General features: G+C 39.4%; 1 protein-coding gene across 7 annotated transcripts in view; it reads right to left on the bottom strand.

Annotated features, from left to right (window-relative positions):
- The window catches only part of SLC7A11 (solute carrier family 7 member 11), a 59,580-nt gene that overhangs the window by 22,931 nt on the left and 10,453 nt on the right, over nucleotides 1–26,196 (bottom strand). For all 7 annotated transcript variants that reach the window (XR_005601779.1, XM_019292857.2, XM_019292856.2 and 4 more), the window contains 3 exons: nucleotides 20,364–20,489; nucleotides 18,172–18,271; nucleotides 14,968–15,012 (listed from right to left, as the gene is read on the bottom strand). Coding sequence is in view for 6 of the 7 variants with exons in the window: in XM_019292857.2 (XP_019148402.1) it covers nucleotides 14,968–15,012; nucleotides 18,172–18,271; nucleotides 20,364–20,489 (271 nt within the window). In the remaining variant the exon portion in view is untranslated. The remainder of the gene's footprint in view (nucleotides 1–14,967; nucleotides 15,013–18,171; nucleotides 18,272–20,363; nucleotides 20,490–26,196) is intronic.

Consider the following 26,196-nt stretch of genomic DNA (forward strand, 5'->3'; position numbering starts at 1 on the left):
GTAACTGCAGGTGCCTTAAAGCATTAGCATTTTAAAGGATACAAAAAGGTGTAAATGAAATTAAAGGGAGATGTCTTAACAATACTGCACTGCCATGAAGGGGCCTATCTGGCAGATAAATTATTTTCTCTGCAGAAAGCAGGGAAATTATGGTCTTGCTAAGGACAGCCCAGCAGACTACCTACAGATGTGGGACAGCCCATACAGTACACTGAAATAAGTAGGAGTTCTAACATAGAATAGAAATCCAGAAAACTCCAAATGTGAGCTTAAATATGCCTTTGCAGCACACAGTAACTGAAAGCATTTGAATGGAGTTCAAATGGGAATATCAACTTTTTTTATTTTATTATCTTCTGTGCTTTGAGTAAGGAAATAGTAAGCTGAAATCCTCTCTCACTAAACCTTCATAATGCTGAAACTACAATCACAGGCATAGGAGAAAAGCTTATCCTTCTCTTTTTTAAGAAGTGATGAAGTGATATCATGAAGCAAAATATGCACAATTTTCAAAATGACCAGTAAGGCTGGGGTTTTCTTTTTCTGCATTCAAACTGAGAAATCTTAAGCATAACCTTAAACATAACCTTAGAGAGTTAATCCTGAAACTCTGCTGCAAATCAAGTTCCCTGCAGTTGGTAGTGACATGAAATAGCCAGAATTATTAGCCTATTTCAATTATCTTGGACAGTGTAATCAATGAGACTCAGGATTTTAAGGCTGACTTGTCTTTGCAATTGCACACTGTTCAGTGTACCCTCTGTCAGAAATGCACATGCTAACATCTTAAAATGAAAGTGGTAATGAGGATTTATACAGAATTTACCACACTATCTCTTATCCTGTCCCATAGCATCAACCTAAAGGGACCATATACTGGTGCCATCAAAAATCCCTACATCCTGGCACTCCATAGCACCCTGTCCAGCCTCCCTGAGGCCTACGTTTGAAATTAAACCTAGAGAATCATAGAAAGGTTTGGGTTGGAAGGGACCATTAAATGTCATCTAGTCCTACTTCCCTGGGAAGAGCAGGGACACCTTCCACTAGATCAGGTCACTCAGAAACCCACCCAACCTGGCCTTGAATGTTTCCAGGGATGTGTCATCTACCACTGCCCTGGGTAACCTGTTCCACTGCTTTACAATCCTCATTATAAAACCTTTATTCCATGTATCTAATCTAAACCTACCCTCCTTTAGTTTAGAATCATTACCCCTTTTTTGATAGATTGCAACAGATCCTGCTAAAAATCCTGTCTCCATTTTTCTTGCAGGCCTCCATTTAAAAATACCCACTCTGGTCAACAGGACAAGTTTATGTGTTAGTTTAGCAATAGTTTGCTAGGCATTTTTTCACTAACCAAACTAAGCACAAAGCAAATGGCAGGATTTGGGCCACTGTGGACAAAATTATGTTCTTAGAAGCAGAGAAAATATGTAATTCATATTTTCGGTCCAGGGTCATTCTAGTACAGCATCGTGATCTGTCAACACTCAACACCAAGCTTAGGTGGCCTACAGCTTGGATCTATTCATGTCTGGGATAGCCTGCAACTAAGAAAAACCCTCTCCTCACAGCCTTCACAGTCACCAAGCAAGAATCCTAAAGCATTTCTGCTTATTTTCACATCCGTTGAAATATTTCTTCCTTAGACTCACAAGCAGCTTTCTCTCTAATGGGAGTTTTGCACAAGGAAAAGGAATTTCATGGTCTTCTATGTTTCTTGTGGATAAATCTTTACTTTTGTCTGGTTTTGCTTAGCAGCTGTGTTTTCTTGTAATAAATAGATATGATAAACTAGAAGTGCCTGTTATTCCTTTACAGTGTTGGATGAATGTAAATCTTTTCTTTAAAATATCCCCACATAGAAGTTAAACCTCTTGCCACATCAGAGTGCTCCTATTTATTATCCATTCTCATGATCTATGGAGGAGGTCTCTAAATTGCTGTTAGATCTTTTAAAATGATGATATCAAAACTGTTCTTGTAAGGGATTTCCATTCCATCATACTTCAAAAAATTAAATACTGTTATTATAAAGTCCACTTTTTCACAATGAACAAATAATGACAAGGTGAAGATGCAAATAACAGCACTTGTTCAACAGCAAGTGTTGCAAGTGAATGAGGATTGACATAATAAACAACAGCACTGCAACTTGAGAAATGCATATTATTCACTTCACAGCACCCCTGGAGCATTTATAATCTTATATAAATCCTCTTCGTTTACAGTTTCATGGATATAGGCTGTACTGTAATTTAAATTTCCAAAAACCCTAATGGTCAGTTAACAATAGTCATTAAATAAAATACCACTATGTGTTTAAAATTCCATCATACTCACAGCCAAATATCAACATGTAAGCTACACTGTAAGTGATCAAAACCTGCTCGCAGAACATCTGCACACCCATAAGCACTCACATAAAAAAGCCACCATGCAGTGAAGGGGTGTGTAGAGGAATAAGAATCTTAGCATTCACTAGCTAAGATTAATGCTCCTCTGATGGAAATTCTGCTGTAACACAAGAAAGGATGTACTCATCTACAGGAAATATGTACAATGCCAAATTGTCTTGTTTTGATATGACTATTACATATCTTAAATACAAGCCAGCAATCTCACTACTTATTAAAGCTGAACAATCAAATAAGAGAGCCCCATTTAATGTCTCATCGAAAAAGAAAGTGTCAGAGTAAGTTATAGTGCTAGCTGAACCAAGTGGAACATATTCCTTTTCTTGTGTGCAGTAATACCATTGCAGTTGGAATTTTGACCATGCTCTTCCAAAGAATAACTGCTCATGGTGGCACGGCACATGTTAATGACTCTTTGTGCAATTATAAAACTCCAATCTGATGTGCATGAGTGTAATAAAGAGAATATGGCCCTTGAAATTTTTGTTGTCCATTGCTTTGTTTGTATTTTATTCTCTGATTCTGTGTCTTACCTCAGCAAAAAATGCTGTCTTACTTTCTCTGACAGTCATCTCACCACCTCTGTCAGATGGTGCCAGCATCAGCCTAATGGTGCTCCAATAAAAGATTTATTGTTAATGGAAAGCAAGATGCTGCTACATGCTCTGGTATAACACTCTGCTTACCTAACACTGCCTTAGCACTCTGCTCTTCCTCATTTTTGAGGCTCAGCATTAAAGAGAAAAGGCAATAAAAAGTGGCAAAAGAGGGTCATCCCCTTCTGGCTCCAGGAGAGGGTGCACCACATACAGATCACAACATTGCACTATGAATTAAAGTAGCTGTTACTGCCCTATATCACTAGCCATAGGTAGTGGGGGTGGCTTGCTTTCACAAATACCAGGATAAATGGCTGTGAGACCCCTTTTTCTATACCCAGGCTATAAACCAACACTGACAGTACCCATGAGAAAAGGCTGATCTACAATTTCATAAGGAATTTCATAGTTTTGACTGGGGTTTACAGTGAGATTTCACTGCTATTCGAAGCACAGATTTAAATCTCAGACCAAAACATTAAGGCAAGTACTCTGAGTCACCTCCACAAGAGTTAATGCCGTTGGTAAATACAAAAATAAAAGCTCAAACATCAGACAAAACCAGGTTCCAGTTTTAAAGTGGGAAGGAGAAAACCTGGGAGAGGTTTGCCTGCAGAGCAGCACCCACACTAGAAGTTCTATCAAACACTCTTGCTTTCCCAAAGAGTGCAACACTCCTAGGACCGAAGACAAGAATGTGAGGTGGAGCTGCAGTGACTGTTCCAAACCACCTCAGTTGGACTTGTCACCCTAGTGAATTTACTCATTTTTCTATCTACCCCTAACACACTGTTGTCTATCTCTTTTCCGGTAATTTCAGTCAGGCCTCCTGCTTATGAACCACCAAAAGAAAATGAAAATGTATAATGGAACCTTCCCTGTGGCCAAGAGAAGAGCTGCTCAGCCCTGAGAAACCCATCATCCCTCCAGTAAAATACACTCTGTTCTACAGCTCTGGACCTTCAGCAGAACATCAGTCTTGCAAGGAATTTTTCTTCCCGCAATGAATGTTTTGCTGAGTAGTTCAGGTTCCCCACAAAGAGGAAACTGTCACCCTTCTGTACAGGTACTGTTATGTCCCTCAGTGCAACTGAAATAGATGTTAGAACAGTTTTGCATGTGTTTCAGCTGGTGAAAATGAAGGGAAATCCAGGGCAATGGAAACTTCAAAGGTTACAATATTTTGTGTTACATTACATTACCCTGCTGGTAAAGCAGATTACAGTTTTTTCCAGCTACCCAGAGACCGTGGATAAACATTTGTTTTACTTCCTTAGGAGAGCTGATTCACAGTAACCATGATTCACATGAACAAACAGAAATTATTAAAAAAAAAAAGTAAAATCAGCAACAGAAAGGAAAACAAACCTTACACTCAGCAGGTTATCACATTGGCAAAGAAAATGAGCCATGAGGGCTGGAAAGGAGCAATCTTCTGTGCACCACACACTGGATAGCTACTGTGGGGACAGACGGGGCCAGCATGTGGGCTTTTCACATCCTCACACCTTGGAGACACCAAATCTTCATGAAACAGAGTGGCTTCAGGAGCCTCTGCAGCAGCCAGCCACAGTCCCAGCACCCGGGACACACCTTCTCTGCTCTGGAGCAGGAGGGAGGGCAGGAAGCTCCAGCTGAGTTCCCTGGATTTTGCTTCCTCAAATGAGGTCCCACAGCTTGGCAGAGGAAAACCTGTTTGAGGGCTTGTATCCTAAGTGTCCACTTCCTCATATATGTTTGCCCCTTCTGTGTACACTGCAAGCAAAACCTCACCCATACCTGGCCATGGCACCTTCCATTGACCCCAGTGAATTAACGAAAGCAGTCACTTGTAAAAATCAAAAGATTGAAATCATACAGTAGTTCTGGTTGGAAGAGACCTTAAAGACCACCTAGTTCCAACCCTCTGCTATGGGTAGGGACACCTTCCCCTTGACTAGTTTGCTCAGTCCTCATCCCCTCACAAGAGATTCGCTCAGACCCCCTTTCTCCACTGGTCCTGGATAAAAAAAGGAATAAGGACATGCATCACAGCAGCCCAGGCATTTGCATGTCCACTCATCCAGTGAGTTTGCAGGAACTTCTCCCACCCATCTCTCCTGCAATAGGATCCTGCCCCAATGATGCATTTTTAGAACTATTGAATAGTTCTAACAAATAATCTTCAAAAAGTGTCAGCTGTCTCCAGAATTATGAAGGAATTCATTCAGTCATTTTCATTTCAAGTTGGTTCTTTTATCTTCAGCCACAGAGTCTACATAAATGGAAACAAATATTTCAAAGCAATGGCTTCTGAAATATTGCCTTAATGTAGATGCTGCCTTAAGGGGGGACAGTCCCACAGGCAGCATGTACTCCCACCCTGCCTTACCATTCTCCCTCCCAACGGCACAAACAGAACAGAACCACTACTAAACCCATGATATATAGAAGTATGGTATTACACTCTCTACCCCTGCAATTTATCTTTTTCCTTCCATCCTCTACCTATATTTGCTGAATAGATTTGATTTTTCCGGTAGCTGACTACCTTCCTGATTTCTGACTAATGTCTTTGTGGTATCCTTATTACACGTCTGAGACATAAAAGGAGTTAGAATCAGATTCTATATCAGACAATTAGGGAAAAAAGAGCAGAGGTAGCACTATTAATTTCAACACACATATCCACAGCTAAAACCCAGCACAGCAGTACTGTATCTAACCGTGCATCTATAGCACTCATTTTTATTCTTCCATTTTCCCACTCGCTTTTCTCCAACACCCATGCCAGGTGTGTGCTATAAGTTAACTCTGTATGAAATAATAATTCAGGCTACAAAAATAAAAAAAAATACATAGAAAAAGACAACTACTATGTTTCTTTAGTGTGCCCTCAAAGTTTAGGTATGAAATCTGCATTGCCTAGTGTCATGGTTTACCTAGTCCTGAATATTTCCATGGCCTTCAGCTCGACTTTTATCAGAGGACCATTTTATACAAGGAATATGAATGTTAGAACAGGCAATTATACAAGTGACCTTGCCTTGACTTCATTCGATAGTGAATTATTAGTTTTCTGAACTGCAGTTTTATAAGACATCCTTATTGTCTTAATTAATGATCAAGGTACATCTTTGAAATCTTTACAGACACTATAGATTGCATCAGTCTCTTTTCTGATTTACATATATTGACTGGCATATCAGTTAAACCCTGCCACAGGTAGCTCTTCACTGCAGTCGATTTCTAAACAGAACATCTTTTTTCTTTTTTTTTTTTTTACATTAAAATTTAAAGATAATAAAGTGGAAGTAGGAGATAGAAAGACCTGAAGACAGCTGAACCAATTCAAATGCCAAATTGGTGTTTAGAAAGCAGCTGCCAGTGACAAAGATACAGCACCTGTGGATCATCTCTCTCATGGTGTAGAATTTCACCACAGGACTCAGCAGTGATGTAAGCACCAAAAAAATGGGGTAGGAGGAAAAAAAGCAAGCAACTGCACATGGGAAAAGGAAAAAGAAATAAAAATATCTGATAATATGCATTGAATGCGTGTCATGTACACATCCCTGAACATCGTAGATTGTAACAGCATGCATTAGGTCAGTCCCTAACTAAATGCATAAGGAAAAAATGCAGCCACTGGAAAGCAGCAGGCTCACACAGTGGCTGTCTCTTCCTGTCTGCAGAGGTAAGGAAGAGGAATAATGCTCAATGAAATCTGCAGTCTTTTTGTTATCCCTGCTGCTAAAGCCTTTGCTCCCTGTGATCACCCATATAACAGGTGAATTCATGCAGTGAGTCATGTTCCCAGCCCCTCTGTTGCCTGCATCTATTGCTCTGGTGAATTCAGAGCACTGCTCAGACACAAAGTGCATCTGTCAAAGACAAGGCAGGGGATTTGCAGTGTTTTTCTGCATACATCTGGATTCCTCCAGACTCAGACTGCACAGCACAGTGTGCTTTCCAGCTGTGCTCTCTATTCCCTTTCTCTTGTGACACAGCACTGCTGTTAAGTAGGACCCAATGCACCTGTGGGACAGGGGACACCCAGGTGTGGTGGGAGGAATTTGTGTTCAATGGCCAAGAATAAGGAAAATAAGAACAGAAGCACCGAATCTGCAACCTCAGTTAATTATATTATATATGGTAGCTACTATTTTGGAGCTCTCAAATATTACAGGGCCAAAGAACTGTCTTCACTACAATAGTACATTATCCACATTATCAAAACCAAAAATCCAGTCCAATGTAATTGAAGTTAATGAAAACAGAAAGAAACCAATTACTTGGATTTTAGTTTGGGTTACCATTTCCAATTCCATTCTGACCCTTTTCCCATTTTAACTCAAGCTGATAACACAGTTAACATGACAGTTTCCCTTCTTCCTCTGGTTGGAAATATTTTGTGGATTCGGTGACCCCCACCAAATCCTATCACAGACAGACCCCAATTATGGCTCACAAGCAAGTTGCAACCCTTGAATCATTTGCATGTATCACATGTGACTCAATCACATTTTTTGTCACCAGAACCAACAGATTGTCATGGTTAAGGCATTTATGTATGGCACATCTCCTGGGGGGGTGGGATGGAGAGTGAAGAGGGGAAAGGTTGGAGCCAGAACTCAGGAGTGTTCAAGGCCAGGTTGGATGCAGCCCTGAGAAGCCTGGTCTAAAATCTCCCAAACCAGGAATGGAAAAAGAATATAAATAAAGGCAAAGCAACTCAGAATATTCGGGTCCCACTAATAAGAGAATTTCCAACTTCCAGCGAGAGTGGCATCCTTTCACTAAAAAGAATAAAAGAAATTTATGAAGGGAAAAAAGTTAGTTCCCACACCACGATTTCAGAAATCTGAATCCATTTAAAACACGCATCCAAGACTGAAATACTTAGCTTCAGAAATGAATTATTAGTAATTTCTAAAAGAAACAATAATGAATGAGCCAAAGATGTGAGGCATGCAAATAGTAAGGAGCTAATAAGCTTAGTGAGAGAGCAGAAGTAAAGGAAAGACCATTTTATTAAGAACAGTCTCATGCTGGTAAGTCAATTCCCCTGAGAGCTAGCAATTGTCTATTTGTCCCTCTCGAACACACACACACAAATACTACTGAATTACATTCTTAATTAAATGGTTTTCGTACTTTTTACAAATAGCAAAACGCATGCTTGGTTTCGTGTAAGTACATTTGAGTTAGTAAATTAATTTGTTTTCTATATTTGGCAGTTTCAGCTCCCCATTAAAGGATTTTATAAATCTGAAAACATGATTTTATCACTTAAAGAGGGCATGAATAAACTGTAGGAATTGTTGTTGAATTTAAATTAAATTCTTCCAGGTTTGGACACCTCATCTGAGTTGCTTCCCAGATAACTGAAAGACTTTAAGCAGACTATAATGCTTCTAGATACAGTAAAATTTAGAAAGTATAAAACTCCTAATAAAAAGATATAAAAATAGCTGGGGGGAGGCTAATTAGAGCATCCTCACTATGATGAAGAATAAGTATTCAGGTACAAAAACATACCGAGACACAAATAATATACAGAGGAAAAAATGCAAATGCTCACTTAACCGACCTGGCTTTCCCTTTAAGGTAATCTGATGAATTCACATGAGCAAATGGACTTTACAAAATACTGGAAAGATCAGCATTTGTCTCTTTTGATTATCTTCAGGTAAAATATCACAATGTAATCCTCTCATTTCTGCACTGAATATTTGGCACTGTAGCCTGACATGAAGAAAATGAATTGGAGTCAAATGTATCTTTTAGGAATAAGTAGAATATAATGACACGAGAAAGTTTTCAAACTCCAGGCAGATAAACCTTTCTGGTGTCTAAGATTACTGATATTAATATTCCTCTTCAGAGTAAATCTTGTCATTAAATTATAAAATAACAAAATAATATGTAAGAAGCAGAGAGGCAGAAATAGCAAAGGCTTGCATCCTCTCAACACTGAAAATATTTTTTACTCTTTTTATTACTAGGAATCTGATCCCTAATCAGTAGCTAGATTAACAAGGAGCAACAGTGCAATTCAAGTTTCTGATTGACCTTGGTAGAGGGCTGCATTTTAATGCAAAGGGCCAAAAATCAGATGGCTACAAGTAACAAGGGACCTGGAAGAGTTGTAGCATCTTAGCCACCATTCCCCTCTTATCCATCTGCATCTCTATAATGCTCAGACAGACTGAAGAAAACACCCCTAATACTTTTTTCTCTCACTCAGTCCTCATAGATGCAAAGTTGACTCCGTAATTAGAATGAATGGGTAGCACACATGAGCTAGACATGACATTCACATTATTTAAAAACAATATAAAAATAGATTATATCAAACATTTACAGAATGTCTGATGACATCAAGCTCTGGTGACTTGCTATACAGCTACTCTTTCTCGGTGCCTTGGAGAGAAAGGAATGAATGAAGTGAGAAGAACACTGGAAAAATTTAATAGACAAACTGACTAATCTCAGACCTGAAGGTCATAGCAAAGCAATTCACTTCTTGGTATTTCAACAGCACAAGACATGATTTATCAATCTGAGATCACACTTACAAGCACTATACATGTCAATAATATGTTCTTCCCACTGTGTAACTTTTTAAACAGTGACAGATTGCCTGGGCTGGGCCAAAGTTATTTTACAAACAGAAATTGAATATTTGCAAATGATGTGGTTCAATAAGGGAGAGGGGAAAAGAAATGGGAAAAAAAAGGATTATGCCAAATAGCAGCTGTATTTAACTGCAACTGCAAAGTAATCCATGCTATAGAATGTTTTCAGAATCCACATCCTTTGAAATTCTATTATTTTTGTCCACTAAATGAAAAATATTTCCTACGTTCAACAACACCAACAAAAACCTATACTGCCAAAGAAATAAAATTATTTAGTAAAACAAGAGCTATAAATTGACACCTCTCTCTAGTTGCCCACTTGATCTCAGATTGCCTCGAAGTAGGGAATTTGAGTCTAAGTTTCCCTCCCCCTAAAGTGAAATAATATTTTCTGTCTTTCAACTCAAGCCTAATCTTCACAACTTGAAGCATTCAGGCCAATCATCTACTCAGAGTGAGGATGAAGCACAATTTTGTTAAAGTGGGATTCTCTTTGGCCGGCATCTGACACAATCTGGCCCTGACTTTGACAAGGCTCTGAAGATGTTGCTATGATGTGAAAACACTCCTGTGTTATCTTCTTATCTGGAGGCCGCCAAAATTCTTGATGAACTATAGCACTGATCCTGGACTCTACTCAGCCTGGGAAGGGAAGAGGGAAAAGCCCTTCGGGCATGAACTGCTTTCAGTGTCTTGATTGAAAAAAATCAGCCTATTTCTTGAGAGTACATAGTGGGTGCTCAAGAATACAGATGAGAACAAAGACTATGTACAAAAACTGAGTCTGAAAGTTCAACATGCATGATTTCTAGTCCTCTAAATTTGCTGCTCCAGACAACATAGCTCCTGTCAACTTTCAGGTGACAAACTCTCTCAGACACCTGGCTGTTCCTTCATTCACCTATATTTAGACAATGCAATACAATAAGACCTCAGTTTGAGGCTGATCCTTATAGTGCAAGAAAATCAAAAAGATCAAAGCTGCATGTGATGTGGCTGCACAGGTTTGTTTTGGTGAAGTTCTGCTTCAAGGATTATTTAGGTATTTTATTTCAAACAAAAATTGCTATTCACCCAGCATGTATATGCAAAGCATAATTTTCAAAAAAAGGATAATAAATTTGTTGTCGTACTTTAATGTTGTTCCACATATTCTTGATAATAAAATTATTTCAGGCTATTTTAAAAAATTGTACATTAACACTGCAACCATAGCTTCTTCTAAAATTAAGTTCATGTTTCTTCAGGTCCTACTAATAGCTGCATGAGAGAAGCACTTGAACAAAGAGGAATAAAGAAATGAGTTCAGGCTTAAAAATTAGACAACAAAAGGGGATTTAGCAAGAGACAGAAACAGCTACTTTTACATCTTATGATAATTGGGTTTATAATAATGTCCTTACACAAAAGAAGGACCAATGGCATTTCCAAAGTGAGAATTTAACACTACTTCCAAAACTCTGTTCAAAAATAATGACATTCACTTTGAAATTTTTTTTTAAAGCCTTTCTGTTCTCCCTTCTGTAATGTAAAGGGTGCTTGCTCCCTGCTTCACTCATTCCCACAGTCTCTGTTTCAGCTCTTCCTATCTAGGGTTTCATATTGCCTCGGCATCTCAGTGCCTCAGGCCCAGAGTATTTATCTATACTTACAGACCTAAGTCTGCAATTTATTGTGCCTGGACAGGCTGCTGCACCTCCACAGACTCCCACAGCCTTTGAAGCCCTTCCTGCCTCTACAAACAGCTGCTTGGAGCACAAAGGGGACTGGGCAAGGGCACAAGCATCTCCCTTTCCCCGCCTCTCTCCTGCATTCCCAATGACACATGCCATATTCCAAAAGGTTTTCCTGGTGCCATACATCACATAAAGAAATGCAATCCCTATCTGGGAAATTTAATGTCTAATATCAAATGTTTCCACCTTCCTATGCATTTCAGGATATATTCTAGGGCCCACCTTCATAAAATGGTTTGGGTTGGAAGGGACCTTAAAGATCATCTTGTTCCAATCTTGTTGCGATAGGTAGGGACACCTTCCACTAGACAAGGTTGCTCAAAGCCCCATCCCCACTCTCTGCTAGAGTGTAAACCTGGCACATCCCTTTGGTACATTCATTGGGGGTTTGCAGCCTGCTGGTTCACATGGGGATGGAGATGATCATTCACCTCAGTTACTTCCAAAGCTGTCACACACCTGGAAATGCACAACTGTGACTGATTTTCAGGCAAATATTTACTTTGGCAGGTGCAGGGCAGAAGACCTCACTGTGCTCACCTCTTTTACTGTAAGTAATTTGCATCCCTAACCATTGACAAACATTACAAATTGCACATCTGGAGTTCTTACAGGCTCTGAGTGGTTCAAGCCTGCACTTTCCTCTTCCTGTTTAAAATCAGCTACATCATATCTACAGAGAAGTACAATAACAGTAGAATCACAGAATATTTTGGGTTGGGAGGGACCTTAAAATTGTAGCTCCAAGCTCCCTCCATGGGCAGGGACACCTTCCACTAGACCAGGTTGCTCAGTGCAATCTTTAACAAAAGGCTCACAGCAAGAACGAAAGACAGCATTATAAGGTACAAAAAAAAAAAAAACAAACCAACAGTTGTGTCCTAATAAATGCCTACAACAGCAGGACAATTAGTGGCTCATCTAACATTTGCACTGGATTTAGTGGGAGCTGAGGCAGTTGCCACTGAGATTAATCCATACTATTCCCTTGCCCTGTAGCTTTGGGAACAATGGTGGAGCAGGCCTTGGTTCAGAAGGACATCTTTCCAACAGAGCCATTCACAGGTGGCAACCAGATAAAAAATATGTTCCAAATGTTTCATTTAATTGCTTGTTTCAGCTCAAGGGAGTCCAGAATCCCCATTTACAGGTGGTGCAGCAGTCTCTGTCAGCACAGGCAGTAACAATTTATTTGCCCCAGCATCACCTGCCACTTTTTAGCAATTTTTAAAATCCCACCTTCTTCTGTTCTGTATTATACCTTTACATGGAGATTGTAAAAATTGGGCATCTTCTCATCCTCTCAAAGTGCAGCCTCAAGAGGAAGAGGGAAGAGTGATGAAGGAAAGCTTTAACAGCCTTATGATAACATTGCACATGTAATATTGAGGTGGTTTTTCCAGTGCCATCCTGGAATACCCTAAACCAGCCAGGTTATGTGGTTTGCCCTCCAGCACAACATCCTCACTAGCAGCACAAATAACTTCAGCAGTTCTCCAAGGATAACCCAGAGAACAGAGAAGCTCTCCCGAGATGAGAAAAGACAGAGTCTTCTTCCCTGACATCCCAGCTGCAATGGAAAAAAACCATCAGAACTGAACCAGCACCACTTCTCTTAGCTGAGATATATCATGTTTCAAGGGGTGCTTAGTTCTTAAAAAAAAAAAGAGGAACTATGCTTTTCTGTCCTATGCAGCAGAGAAAAATGTTCAAAAATAGGAACTCTTCTGACTCAAATCACAAAAAACCTCAATATATATCAAAACAGCTACAGTGAAAATTTCCAAGAATTCCAGTTGAGAGAACTGCAGAGACACAGATGTGTATGGAAAGTCCCAAAGGGTGTAGACATCTGCATGTTTAGAAACATCACACAGTATAGATGGTAACCACACAATAATTTACAAATTATATTGCTTCTAGCTGAATTTGATCACACCACCAAGACTCTGGCTCCTATCTCTCCAGAATTTCCTGAAGTAGCAGATGTCCTGGACCAGAATCCCTTTACTCCTTTGTTTAGTTTCACATTTAAAGTCGTTCTGTCATACAACAATTTTTCAAAGGTAAAAAAATTTGTAGGTTGTCCTTTGGTTTTAATGTCTACTTCCCATGATTTTATAAAGAGCACAGATACTTGGTAGTTAAACCCTAGATCATCCAGCTTGAGTTCATGTGTGTCCCAGGCCTGGGAAACTTTACCCAGCTGCTCTCCACTGACACAAAGCACAGAAGCCTTCAGGTTCAAAAAGACCTCTAAGACCATTGAGTCCAACCATTAAACCATCATTGCCAAGTCCACCACTAAACTATGTCCCCAAGTGCCACATCTACACATTTTAAATACATCCAGAATCATCTTTTACTAAAGCACAGCTCCTAAAATGGTGTTTTATCAGAACTTAAGACTACCGGTGAAAAACCCATTTGTATATAGGTATCTGTCATAACGATTAGTCATAAATATTAATGCAGTATTTTCTACCTGCATTTGTCTGGTCTCCGATTCCAATCACTCAGTTCTCAGTCTACATGTCCTGATCACATCAAAGAGCCTGCTAACACACAACACACCTCAAAGTCACTGAAACAATGGAAATCTGCCAGTCTATCAGCCTCATGTTTTATCATCCATTTCCTTATAACAATTTTCAGGCCTCTGAAACAGCATCGGGTTTGGTTCAGACTTTGAAGAAATCAAAAAAAAGCTTTCTGCATGCACCCAATCAATGGCTTGGGGTTTTCTTTCCCTACATGTCTCAGGTTTGTATTATCTGAGTGTGCAGTGCAGGGGGTCATTTTAAAACAATAAGTAATTTGGTACCCAGCCAGCTATCTTATTTTAAAAACCCAAGAAAATTATATTTAGCCATTAATTTATCAAGTAAATAGTTACTCTTCCTCAAAGAAAACATTGATCTGAAAAGGCATATTTTCTCTAATTTTTAGAAAAGGATAATAGTTTTTTATTACTGGTGCCACATACCAAAACATATCTACCAAAATAGATGGAACAAATCAAACTCTCCCTAACAGAACAACTTTTCTTTCCATGTTTTACAGGCAGGTGATGTGAGAGTATTCATATCCAGTTGGAAACAGGCTTTGATCCATATCCCCTATTCGGTTTAATTGGATTGGATGCTCTGTGATGTGTATTCAAGATCCTGCATCTCTGAGACATCTAAAACAAGTAGAACTAAGTATTTTATTAATATTTAAACACAGCAAAACTGACAAATATTGCAGCAGATAAGTTTCTTGGGCAAGATTTCCCTGACAGGATACCAGTGACTTCCACTGAAAGGAGCCACTGATAGTTACTTGTATCCTGAGGGGAACAACCAGAGCCCTGGAGATCTACTTAATTTTGTGCTTTCTGTGCATGTAAAAGCAGAATACATAACAAGGTCACAACAGACCAAAAATAGAAAATCTTCAAGCAGTTGCAATTCAAACAGATACCGGATCTGCTGGAAGGCAAGCAGTTTGACCAGCACACAGAACTTCTGAAGATCACTACTTCTATACTATTTTAAATTTCACAATCATTTTCCAAAAGTCAAGCAAAACATTAAGTACATACTTTTCAGGGTTTTCCACTTCTTCGGTAACAAAATTGAGGTAAAACCTAGAAAATAGTTATAAAACGTATTATAAGATTTATTCTTATATTCTTATATTTTTATTCTGTATTTCTTTCACTAAGAATCAAGAAGATGCCTTCAGTTAAGCACTGCTGTTAATTACAGTGACTTTGCGGGCCCGTGTTTGGATTAAGGAGAGAGCGATAGCTAACCTTCCCTCATCCCCACATAAGGAAGGGAATTCCTAGAAAAGACAGCAAAACAGGAAAAACAAAGACAATAACTATGTAAAGTCAGTGTGTAATTTTTTTTTTTTCCCTGACATATTACGCAGGTTATGGTTTACCCTAATTCCATACATACACACACACGTGTGTAAACTTTATATTCCATTTGTGCTTGTTGCCTTTTACAGTTTCAGGTTATATTGGCAAAAAGTCTCATCAGAGTACTCAGCAAGGGCTTCTTAACAATACAAATAAATGAAGCCTTAGAAAAACCCCTCCTAAACCAAGAACTTTCACGCTAGTTTGTTGCACAGAATCTCAAACACAAGCTGCCAGCTCTGCATGCTCATGCACAACCTCCAGTACAGGTTGCACTCTGATCATATTGCAGCAGCGTTCAAGACACAGCTCTGTATGGGAATTCATAGGAACTGCTCACCAGGCACAGCCCTGCATACAAAGCAACCATAAGCCTCAAGGTCAATGAACCCTCTGTTCTGCATCTATTAGCACTAGGTCTGTGCCTGGCTGGATCACAATTGTGCCTGGCTCGGAGACAGGCCCAAAGTCAGATCTTGGCTAATTAAACACAGCAGTCAATACAGTGCCTAGGCTGGCCTTCTGCTCTTCTGCAGAAAGATAAATGGCACCTGAGCCAGCAGTGCTGCAGTGAATAAACAACTGGTAACTGATTTGGCAGAAAGTCTGGGAGCTTTGCACCATCACAAGTCTTGGAGCAGAACTGGGTTAGCAGAATGAGTTAACGCTGGCTCATGGCTTTTTAAAAATAGTGATTTTGTGACTGAGCATGAAATTCTTTGTCACCTTATGCAAAAACCTCAGCATTAGGTTTTAAACTTTCTAGTGCATAGAGCACAGAAGATGATTTAGGCTAGCTATATGGAAGAAAGTCTTTACAGTGAGGTGGTGAGGGACTGGAACTGGTTGCACAAGGAAGGTGTGGATGCCCCATCCCTGGAAGTGTTCAAGGTCAGGTTGCACGGGGCTTTTAGCAACCTGGTCTAGTGGGAAGTATCCCTGCCCATGGCAGAGGGGTTGGAATGAAATGATCTTTAAGGTCCCTTTCAACCCAAACCATTCTATGATAGCCCAACATCAGACCTTTTATTGATGCAAAGACGTTTCCTTGCATTCTTTTCTTCATTTGTCCTTTTTCACCCAGCATTTTACATACCCAATAGTCTACACTTGCTCTTGGCAGGATGAACCCACACACAGAAGAGATACTGTCTTTCTTTTCTGCAAAGCTGTTATCATTAAAAGTTAATAGTCTTGTGCGCTGTGCATAAAATTCTGCCTGCATCCTAGGACACATCACCAACACTTGCAACACACCTTCATTTTCAGCTAATTGTATTGATTTAGCCCCATGAAACTGATGGTGCAAGGATATTGACACTCCACTTAATGGTCTGCTCCTCCGTGCTCTAAGGTGATGAATTTTAGCTGGTGACAAAGAAAAATAGAGAGCTGGGAAGAACCACAAGCCAAATTAGGTCTTTTTCCTGCTAATTTCTTTTGTAAGTGGAAAATAAGGACCTTGAAATAAAAGTCAGAAGGTGTAAAGAGAAAAAAAAAAAAAAAAGACATTATTTTTATTTTAAGGTTTTGAACTGTTATGTGAAAAATGGGAAAGATGCAACAGAATAACAGTATTTTTGATGAAGCATTTTGCAGGAAATAAACTCTGAACAATATTAAAGAGCTTTTAAAATTGCTTTCATACAAAAATTTAGCCTAATATTTAAAAAGTGAGAAACCATCACATGTATGGATATGAGAGACAAAGGCAGTTATAGGAGAGATGGGGAAGAAAGTAGAGATTGTCCTCATAATCAGTTCCATTTCTTTGAGGCTTCAAAATGCCAGGCTCTTTTCTTTCATATCTATCCCAGATAAAGGCTTTGGACTCTCTTGGGTTTCTTCCCCTGCTGCCATTTAATATATAAAGTTCTGTTCATACTTCAGTGTGCAGATTTATAATGCTCCTGCAACCAGGGAGTTACAGACGGGCAGAGAACTCCAATGCTCAGCCCATTGTCCCTCCAAACTAAATAAATAAACCCCTTATCTTTCAGCTCTCACCTTTTGTGCAAGGTAAAGAACTTGGCTGCCTGTGAGGCTCTGGAAAGCAAAGGGAAGACCTGCAGACAAAGCTATCTCAAACTAAGCCCACCCTGTGCATTGTAGTCTGCTTTCTTCCCCCCACGCTGCTGCTGCAAAAGCCCTTTGGCACTGCAAAATGTGGAACCCTCATGAGCATGAATAAATTGTAAAGGCAGATTCGAGAAGCAGCAGCACCTTTCAAACCAGCTGCCGTATACTTTGGAGGGGAAAGAGAGAAACAACTTGAAAGTTCTGAGCAGGATACCTGAAGATAGATTCTCATACCTTTCCTCACAGTCAATTGCACTTGACTTCTGTGGAAGCCAGTTGTACTTCTCGTTAAGTGTGGCCCAAATCTCTCAGAGCAAGAAGTGTAAAAATCTAGAGATTTTTATTCTATTTTGTGGTCCATACCAATCTCATTGCTTCTTACTTGTCAAATACTGCTTTTATAAAGCAAGGCTAAGGGCCATACAGGTTTGTAACAGAATCACAGATTTGGTTTTTATATAATTACTGACTTCTTCAAAAAATTAAAGCTTCATTACTCTTTTTATCCTTTTATTAAAATATTTAATGAAAAATGAAGAATATTCCTTCCTTGTGGTGTGATTTTTTTGGTGGTCAGTGCATGTCTTTATATTGAAAAATCTTTCCTTTGTAGAGCTGTTTGCACTATAACCACTGAGCATATGGAACAGTGGTGAGAACTACCCTAGCTGTATGATGTAGATACCCTAGCAAAAGATGTAGAATGTGCTACTCATTGCTTCATATAAATAAATGTCTTTGTTAGAGCATGTTAGTGTTTGTTTTCAGGATAAATATGTATAAATTTCATCCACTTACCAGCCTGAATAGGCATACATTCCTGAATAGAAAGCAAGTGGTAATCCCATAACACTGGCATCATTCCCTGCAAAGGCATTTTTAAAGTGCTGTGTTTCTCCTGCAACATCAACAAAAAAAATGTTAAAAAATAAGATCTTTGGTCATAGCTACTTAACAAAATATATATATATATAACACATCATGGAACATTTAATCACCCAACAGTTCACTGACATCAAGTCCTGCCCTTGACCTTAAATTCTGACCCAATCCTTTCAGCCATAATCTGCCAGCAATTGTAAAAGGCTTTGTGGCATCTGTATTCATGCAATAGGAGAATTCAACCTATTAGTTTGTTTCAAAGCATTCTGAGCTTGATGACCCTCACTGCTCTGTCATTTTCAGCAGTGACTTACATCAACATGAAAGAGCAGAATGAGCTCAGTAGTTTTTGATGTTGAAAATTTCACTTGTTCAACATTTTAATCAGAAGGAACTTTGCTGGCAAAGCAACATTCCTAAGATAAATAAATCCAAAATCTTAAACATTTCTACCATTGAAAAATGAGTTTAGTAGCTCCCTACCATAATAATCAATACTGTATTAATATTACACCAAGTAAGAATTATCTATTTACCTATAAATGCAAATATGCAAGACTTTTGTTATGCTCTTATTCGTTTACAAAGTGCTTTATGGTTTGTAAGATGTCCCGACCATATCCCAAATTTCCCGAGAAGCAATGATCCTCCACAGACACAGAGCCGGAAGAAAAAATTCATTCAGAGTTAAATTAGCAATGAGTCAAATCCTCTAACCTTTACTCTGTTTTTACTGAGCCCTCAGTCAAAATTCCCATTGAAGCAGAGGCTTTTTGGTTAAGGGAGAAACTGCGGCCAGAGGAAGGTCCCAGTGGGGAATCAGGGACACTACTACTTCAGGGCAACAACCCCCAACCAAACCTGGGTCTGACCTGCTCCAAAGGTCTAGGAAAAGTGAGGTGGATATGAACAGAGAGGAATTTTGCACATTTCATGTATCATGTGCAACAAGAAACAGCATTGCAATTGCCAGAAAGAAAGTGAAAAACAAGAAAACAGAAATAGTGAATCAGCAGAGTATTACAGAGGAAAATTTTTATTTCAGAGTCTGTAGTAACCACAGAGAGCTGCCTGTCCCTGAGAAACTGAGCTCACTGCACAGACTAACACTGTGCTCTTCACTCGGGTGGGAGGGTTTGCAAACATCAGAAAAGAGCATCCCCTGGGATATAGCCAAAAACTGTGATAGTTTTTCTTAGATAAAATCTGCCACCAATTCGCTCAGGACTGCTCCCTACTCTGCCCCTCTGTGCTGAATGGCTGTTTGTGCTCTGTGTAGTTGTTGTAAGGAGGGTGAGCTGGGCCTTCTCACCATCTCACACCCGCTGCTCAGAGGGCTGGAATGGAAAAGTCTCTACAGGTAGCTGAGCATCTGTCAGTGAAAAGAGGGCCTTTACAAGGGTATGTAGTGACAGAACAAGGGGGAATGGCTATAAACTGACAGAGGGCATCTTTAGATTACATGTTAGGAAAAATTCTTCCCTGTGACAGCGATGAGGCACTCAAACAGATTGTCCAGAGAAGCTGTGGATGCTCTGAAAGTGTTCAAGGCTTTGGATGGGGCTTTGAGAAATATGGTCTAGTGGAAGATATCTCTGCGCATGGCATAGGGTTTGAACTAAGTGATCTTTAAGGTCCCTTCCAATCTAAACTACCATGTGATTTTGTGATTCTGTGAATTGTGAGCCCCCTCCACCATCACACATATGTACCATGACTAGGGACTCTGGCACAGTTTGAGCAGACATCCTGCCTGGACTAAGCATGTGTTCTGGGGTGGTGTATGCCCAACTGTCTTTAAATCCCATCCTGTCCCTTTCACAAAGTTCAGACCAAAGACAAATTACAGAGTAAAGTAGTCCATTTGCTCCTTTGAAAAGCAAGTTTGATTGGAATAGTCTCATTGGCATGCTGAAGGAAATACCAGGTCATCCCAGTGTAGTTCCACTTCTAATCAATGGTATGACAGTTTAGAGCCTCAGTTAAACAAGCACAGACTAATTAAGAGATTTTGCTGCTATAAGCATTATGTGGTGGAGGCAAATGGGGAAAGGCTGCAGAGAGCAAAGATAAAAGCTCTTTAAAAGCATTTACTTTTCATTTCATACCTTTAATTAGCTGGATAACTCCAGGGACTACAATTATCAGAATTGCTACAAGCTTACAAAAGGTAAGAAACATCTGAATGCGGGCACTCCAGCTGACACTTGTGCTATTCAGGACCATCACCAGTGCTGTGAGAGGAAAAAGTGAGAAAGAAAAAATTGTCACAAAATTCTTTGCCAGCAGAGTAGTCACAAAAACAACAGATCCTGATGCATTAAAGGAAATACACCCCGATAAACTTCTCCAGCTGTTGTCCTCCCACTTCCCCCATTCCCCTTCAAGGCAGCACACCAAAGGGTTGAGCTGAGCCCCTATGCCTCACCCACTGCACTGACCATCCAGCTGTCCCTTCTCTGCCTGACATCCTTCACACCAAATTACAGCTTCATTAACCCAGAATTGTCAGCTGCTGGTAGACAATGGGCTGACAGGACCCTGCTTTGGATGAAATAAATTAATTGCCCAATCCTTGTCACTCCAGATTTCTTTGTCTGCACTGCTTTGAGTAGAGATTTACATCTTTCATAAAACAATAACAATTAATAATCATATTAAACTTTCTCACCCTCATTTAGGCCATGCATAAATTTGTCACTGCTTTACCTCTGGTCCTCCTTTCCAATTTCTCCCCTGTTTTTGTCATACTACCAGAGATGCAGGAGGGCCAGAGTGCAAGTACTGTGCCCATCCTTGCTAGGAATCAGTGAAGAAACAGAAACCCTTTACTTCTTGAAAACAAAGCCCATGTCTGCACCTCACCAGCATGTGGAGAGATCAGTCAGAAGGGTTTTTACATCCTATCTGGTCAGTTCACATCTCCTTCTGGATTAGGGACAGCATCTTCTGGCATTTCCAACAGCACTGGCTGACAGGAGGATGGCAAGTCTTGGCATTCTAGTGCCAGTTACTCTAGTTTACTTAAACAGAATCAATAAAGGAGTTTAGATATTAAAAACAAAATAAAAATTTCCCTAAAGAATGGAAAATAGGAGCCATTTTATTAGATAAAAAAATCTCTTTCTCCTGCTGCTTCAGGGAAACATGGTCAAGTATGTTCCTCTCTTTCTTGCCATCATATGGAGCTAATGAAGTAGCTCCTCATCTCAATCCTCCTGTAATTCAAGCTCTCTCAAGAGCACCAGTTTGAGTAAATTGTTAGCCACATCACACATCTCAGGACACATAAAAGTACAATTTGCTAGTTTGCAGGAGCTAGCATTGTAAATCTGGCACGGCACAGGCTTTCTGGAAAAAAAGCCCACTGATTTATCTCGAGTCTTTTATACAGCTTCTCTTCACCAGCAAGGTTAAAAAATATTAAAAATCTTCTCATTTCAACTGAAAGTAGTGTGAGTTCAATGGAAAAGGGAGAAAATTCCAACTAATCTGGATCCCAATGTATTTTTAACATATTTTTAATTAAATAAAAATTCCAGGGGAAAAAAAAACGTATTTTTCTAGAATTTTTATTTGGGAAAGAGGCAGTCCCACTCTCAAATGAGCAATTTACAAGTCAATATATACTCACAACATCACCTAACACAATTTTTTCACCAGAAAAGAATCTTAAAGATCAAAATCTTTACTCAGTTCTATATCTCACCATATTTCAGAGCTGAAGTGCTCTTTTCTAAGTCACAAAGAAATCATTCGGACTTCTGCAAAGTTTCACTTGAGACCCAAATATTTTTTCTTCACATTTTTACTTCCTTGTGTACCTCTATTTGGCAGGCACCAGAAAATCCCAGGGCCCTGATTTATTACTCTATTGTTGCAATACTACACTGACACATCTTGACTCATTTAACCCTTTAGGTTGCTGATGAATATTAGTGCTATTTGAGTCTCCCCTTCTTTTCCTGGGGCTTGATTACCAGCAAGACTAACAACTGTCATTTAAGCAAAATATATTTAAAGTATTCATTTGACCAAAAGTGTTTAAGTTATAAAAAAATCTAGTGCCATAGTCAAGCAGTGGTTTATTTTAATTTTCCTAGAAGACTCAGGATATCATACTTTTCTTTTGCAGAAAGTGAAGCCCAGGCATGGACCAGCGCACAAGAAAATATCAAGGAGGAGTTTTTTGGGTAAGAGTATCTACAATTTGATATCCAGCTTACTCAGAGTTCAGGTTGACTGCAGCAATCAGTCTGTCACCGTACACAGGTCAGAGTAAGTAACATGAGCAGAGAGAGCTCCTCCAGGTTTTCTAATGCATTGGTTTCACCTTCCTGATACACATATGAGAATGGCACTGGATGGTATGGCCTCAAACACTTCAGGGATGGGTCAGCCACAACTTCTCTAGACAACCTGTGCCAGTGTCTTACCACCCACATCATAAAAACTTCTTCCATACATCTAATCTAAACCAGCCCTTTTCCAGTTTGAAGCCGTTTCCCCTTTTCCCATTGTCATGGTTTAAGCGCAAATGGAAATTAAACCCAGCAGCTGCTTGTTCAACTACCCCCTCTCTCTCCCCACCCACCACTGGAATGGGGAGAAGAATCAAAGTAAAACTTGGTAAGAGAGATAAGAACAGTTTAATAATTGAAAACAATGTAAAACACAGTAATAATGGTAAATTATAACAGTAATGATAACAAAAAGGAAAAAAAGCAAGTGATGCACAAGACAATTGCTCACCACCCACTGAACAGAGCCAGACCCTGCCATTCCCAAACCCAGATCAGATGCCCTTCCATGTAAATCCTCCTAGTTTATATACTGGGCATGATGTTCTATGGTGTGGAATGTCTCTTTGGTCAGTTCGGGTCACCTGTCCCAGCTATGCTCCCTCCAAGTTTCTTTTGTGAACCTCCTCACTGGCAGAGCATGAAACAGGGAAAAAGTGATACACTTTACTTTGGATAAACTGGACTTAGCAAAAAAACAAAACATCAGTGTGTTACCAACACCATTCTCATTCCAAATCCAAAACACAGCCCTGTAACAGCTACTGAGAAGAAGTTACCTCTAACCTAGCTGAAATCAGGACACCTATCACTGCTTGCTCTTGTAAAAAGACCCTTGATACAAATGTCCTTTGATGGTCCTTCATAAGAGTAAGTGCAGAGCTGGAGGACTGCACCAGTAGTAATTCAGGTTGCAGGGCTGAGACTTAAGTGCTAAGAAGGGCTTAGAAGATTTGAGACCAGTTTTATATTTTTTTAAATTTTATTTTATTGTACTTATTAGCCTATAAGAGTTTACAGTCTTCTTTATAATATACTATTACATAATATAAATACATTATTGCTTATTATATACTACTAATAATAGTGGTAGAATTTTATAATAAAATATTTAGTCTCAATGGTTCTATGAGCATGACACTTGTCTAGAAATGTGGGCGTTACACTAGTATCATGTACCAGCACCATAGTACTGGTTGTATTAGCAACTGGATAGTGAAAGGCAATGGGGAAGTGGAGTCATGAAGAAAGCTGCTAAAAAGCAAGAAAAGATTATGACAGCTGTTCCAGGATTCAGGAAGGACATTATATTCTGGGACTATGGCCATTAGTCAACACCTCTCTTCAGAACAGGGCCTATTGGAGATATGTAGAGAAACTGATTGTAGACACTTTGATAAGGGATCACAGCAAAGATCAGAAGGAAGCAGCAGTTTCTCAGAAAAAGAGCAGAGAAAGGAGAACTCTAACTTTTCTAACTAAAAGTCATGCATTAAGTGTGGCTGCATCCTCAATGAAGAGACAACTAGCTCCAGAGGGTGAACAACAATACCTCTGTGAGATGTCTATCCCAGATGAGATAGTCTACCTTCAGGAAGTTCCTCTTCTTGCTCCACTGACTTTATGGGGAGCATAGAAGATTACCTTAAACTAAACACCTTGCTAAAAACAAGATTAATCCTAACCAAGAAGAGTGTGGAGGGAGGACAAAATGGGGTTCATCAACAATCAAACACAATGGAAACACCGAGCATGTTTTTCACAGTCTCTTTCCTTCCCACAGACATAGCTGTAAGATGGATAACAAAATCTAATGGGAGAAGCAGCAGCGAGCATTACATCCTGGCCTACTTTTCAGAGTATACGTACCATTGCCTCAGCAGGAGACCAAGAAAACTGCCCTCCCATAACTTGTCAGACTTTTAGGGTCAAGGCATTCAAAAAATGTCAAAAAATGCCCTCAATTTGCAGACCCTAGTGAGCCAATTAAAAGTCACAGGAAGCACAAAAGCACCTATCAGAGCATAGTTGGAAGAGCATACCAGAGCATATCCCTGCAAGCCAAGAGATATTTTAAACTGCTTGTCTGAAGATTGTCAGCCGTAGAGAGTGGCATCTGCAACATCTGCCATGATGAGGGAAAAAAAGGGCATCTAATTATATATTCACACAGACACCAAAAAAGCTTGGGGCTGGAGCATTTGCCAGCAAGCACTGATAGACCTGTACAGCTGACCTCAGTTTTCAAGCCTCACAGCCAAAGTTTGGGGTATTTAAGTTTTTTGGCAGACTTCCCAAAAAAAAAAAAAAAAAATAGAGGGTGAAATTATATATTATTGCAGTGTAAAATGCCCAAAATACACGACTTAATGTAAATACTTATGTGAGATGATAACTGGCTTTCAGTCTCACAGTTTTTAATGGCTGCAACCTGTTTATCTGCTTTCTGATATAGAGGCCATGTGAAAAGTTTGGAATAGGCTCAGTTCCTATTCAGGCTACATATTGATAGAAGAGTTCGATACCTTTGCACAGTGCAATTTATCCCTCCCTTTTACCATTAGATTTAAGCTTACCACTAGGAAAAGAATTAATAGTTACAAATAAAGCAATATATGAATGTAGGGCCTTTTTTGCAATGATAGGCATGGTGATAGGATATTTTTCATGGCAAGAAACAATAAATATAGAGTAGTCTACCAACTTTCACTTCAAGAGAAAAATGAGTTTTAAACTCTTTCTCCTAAAAAGACTACCTTCAACATCAGAACAAAGGTGGACAACATCCCTTTGCTTTGTGTCCTAGAGCTATTTTGTCCTGCTGGGACAAATTGGGCAGTTAGAAGGGCTAGTCTCTTGCTTGCATTTTCTTCATCTGCCTCTCCCTGTGCTGGAGCACATCCAGCTTCTCTCTCCTCTACCTGGCCATTTATTTTCATAAAATTGTAGTAATTAGATATCCTGCCTCTGGAAGTGTTCAAGGCCAGGTTGGATGGGGCTTTTAGCAACCTGATCTAGTGGAAAATGTCCCTCCCCATGACAGAGTGATCTTTAACATCTTTTCCAACTTAAACCATTATATGATTCTATGAGACTATGAAATGTATAGTGTAATAAAAATCTTTGAGATATCTGCTCTTCTTTCACATACAGTTAAATCGATGGAGTTGAGAAAAAGTTTATGGCAGACTGACAAATTGAGATCTGCACATACAGTATTTGACTAGGTTTTTCTCCTTATGAAGATTTGCTTAAGAAACACCAAGTGAATTCAAGTGATTTCTAAGTTTGAAAAGAACAGTAAGGTTTTGCTTCCGAGGTTCAGAAAGCTGTGGCATCTCTAAAGAGAATCCACACAAGCATCCTTCTCTCTAGTGAGACATTGAAATGTTTGGACATTGTGGTTGGTTGGTCATGTTAAAAAAAGAAAAACCATAATAATGGCAACTAAAAATGAAAGCAGCATATTGTAGAATAGAAAATTTGCTTTTACAGATTGTTCAAGATTGCTCTGAACATGTTTTTTTGAGGGGAATTTTGTGCCCAGCATATGTCTTTTCCTATGAGCAATAAAGACAGAACAAGGAATTTTTAAAGGTCATCATGTCCAGTAGTTGCATTTTAACTCTCATCTGATCTA

Source organism: Corvus cornix, chromosome 4 (assembly GCF_000738735.6).
Source record: "Corvus cornix cornix isolate S_Up_H32 chromosome 4, ASM73873v5, whole genome shotgun sequence".
Taxonomy (NCBI): domain Eukaryota; kingdom Metazoa; phylum Chordata; class Aves; order Passeriformes; family Corvidae; genus Corvus; species Corvus cornix.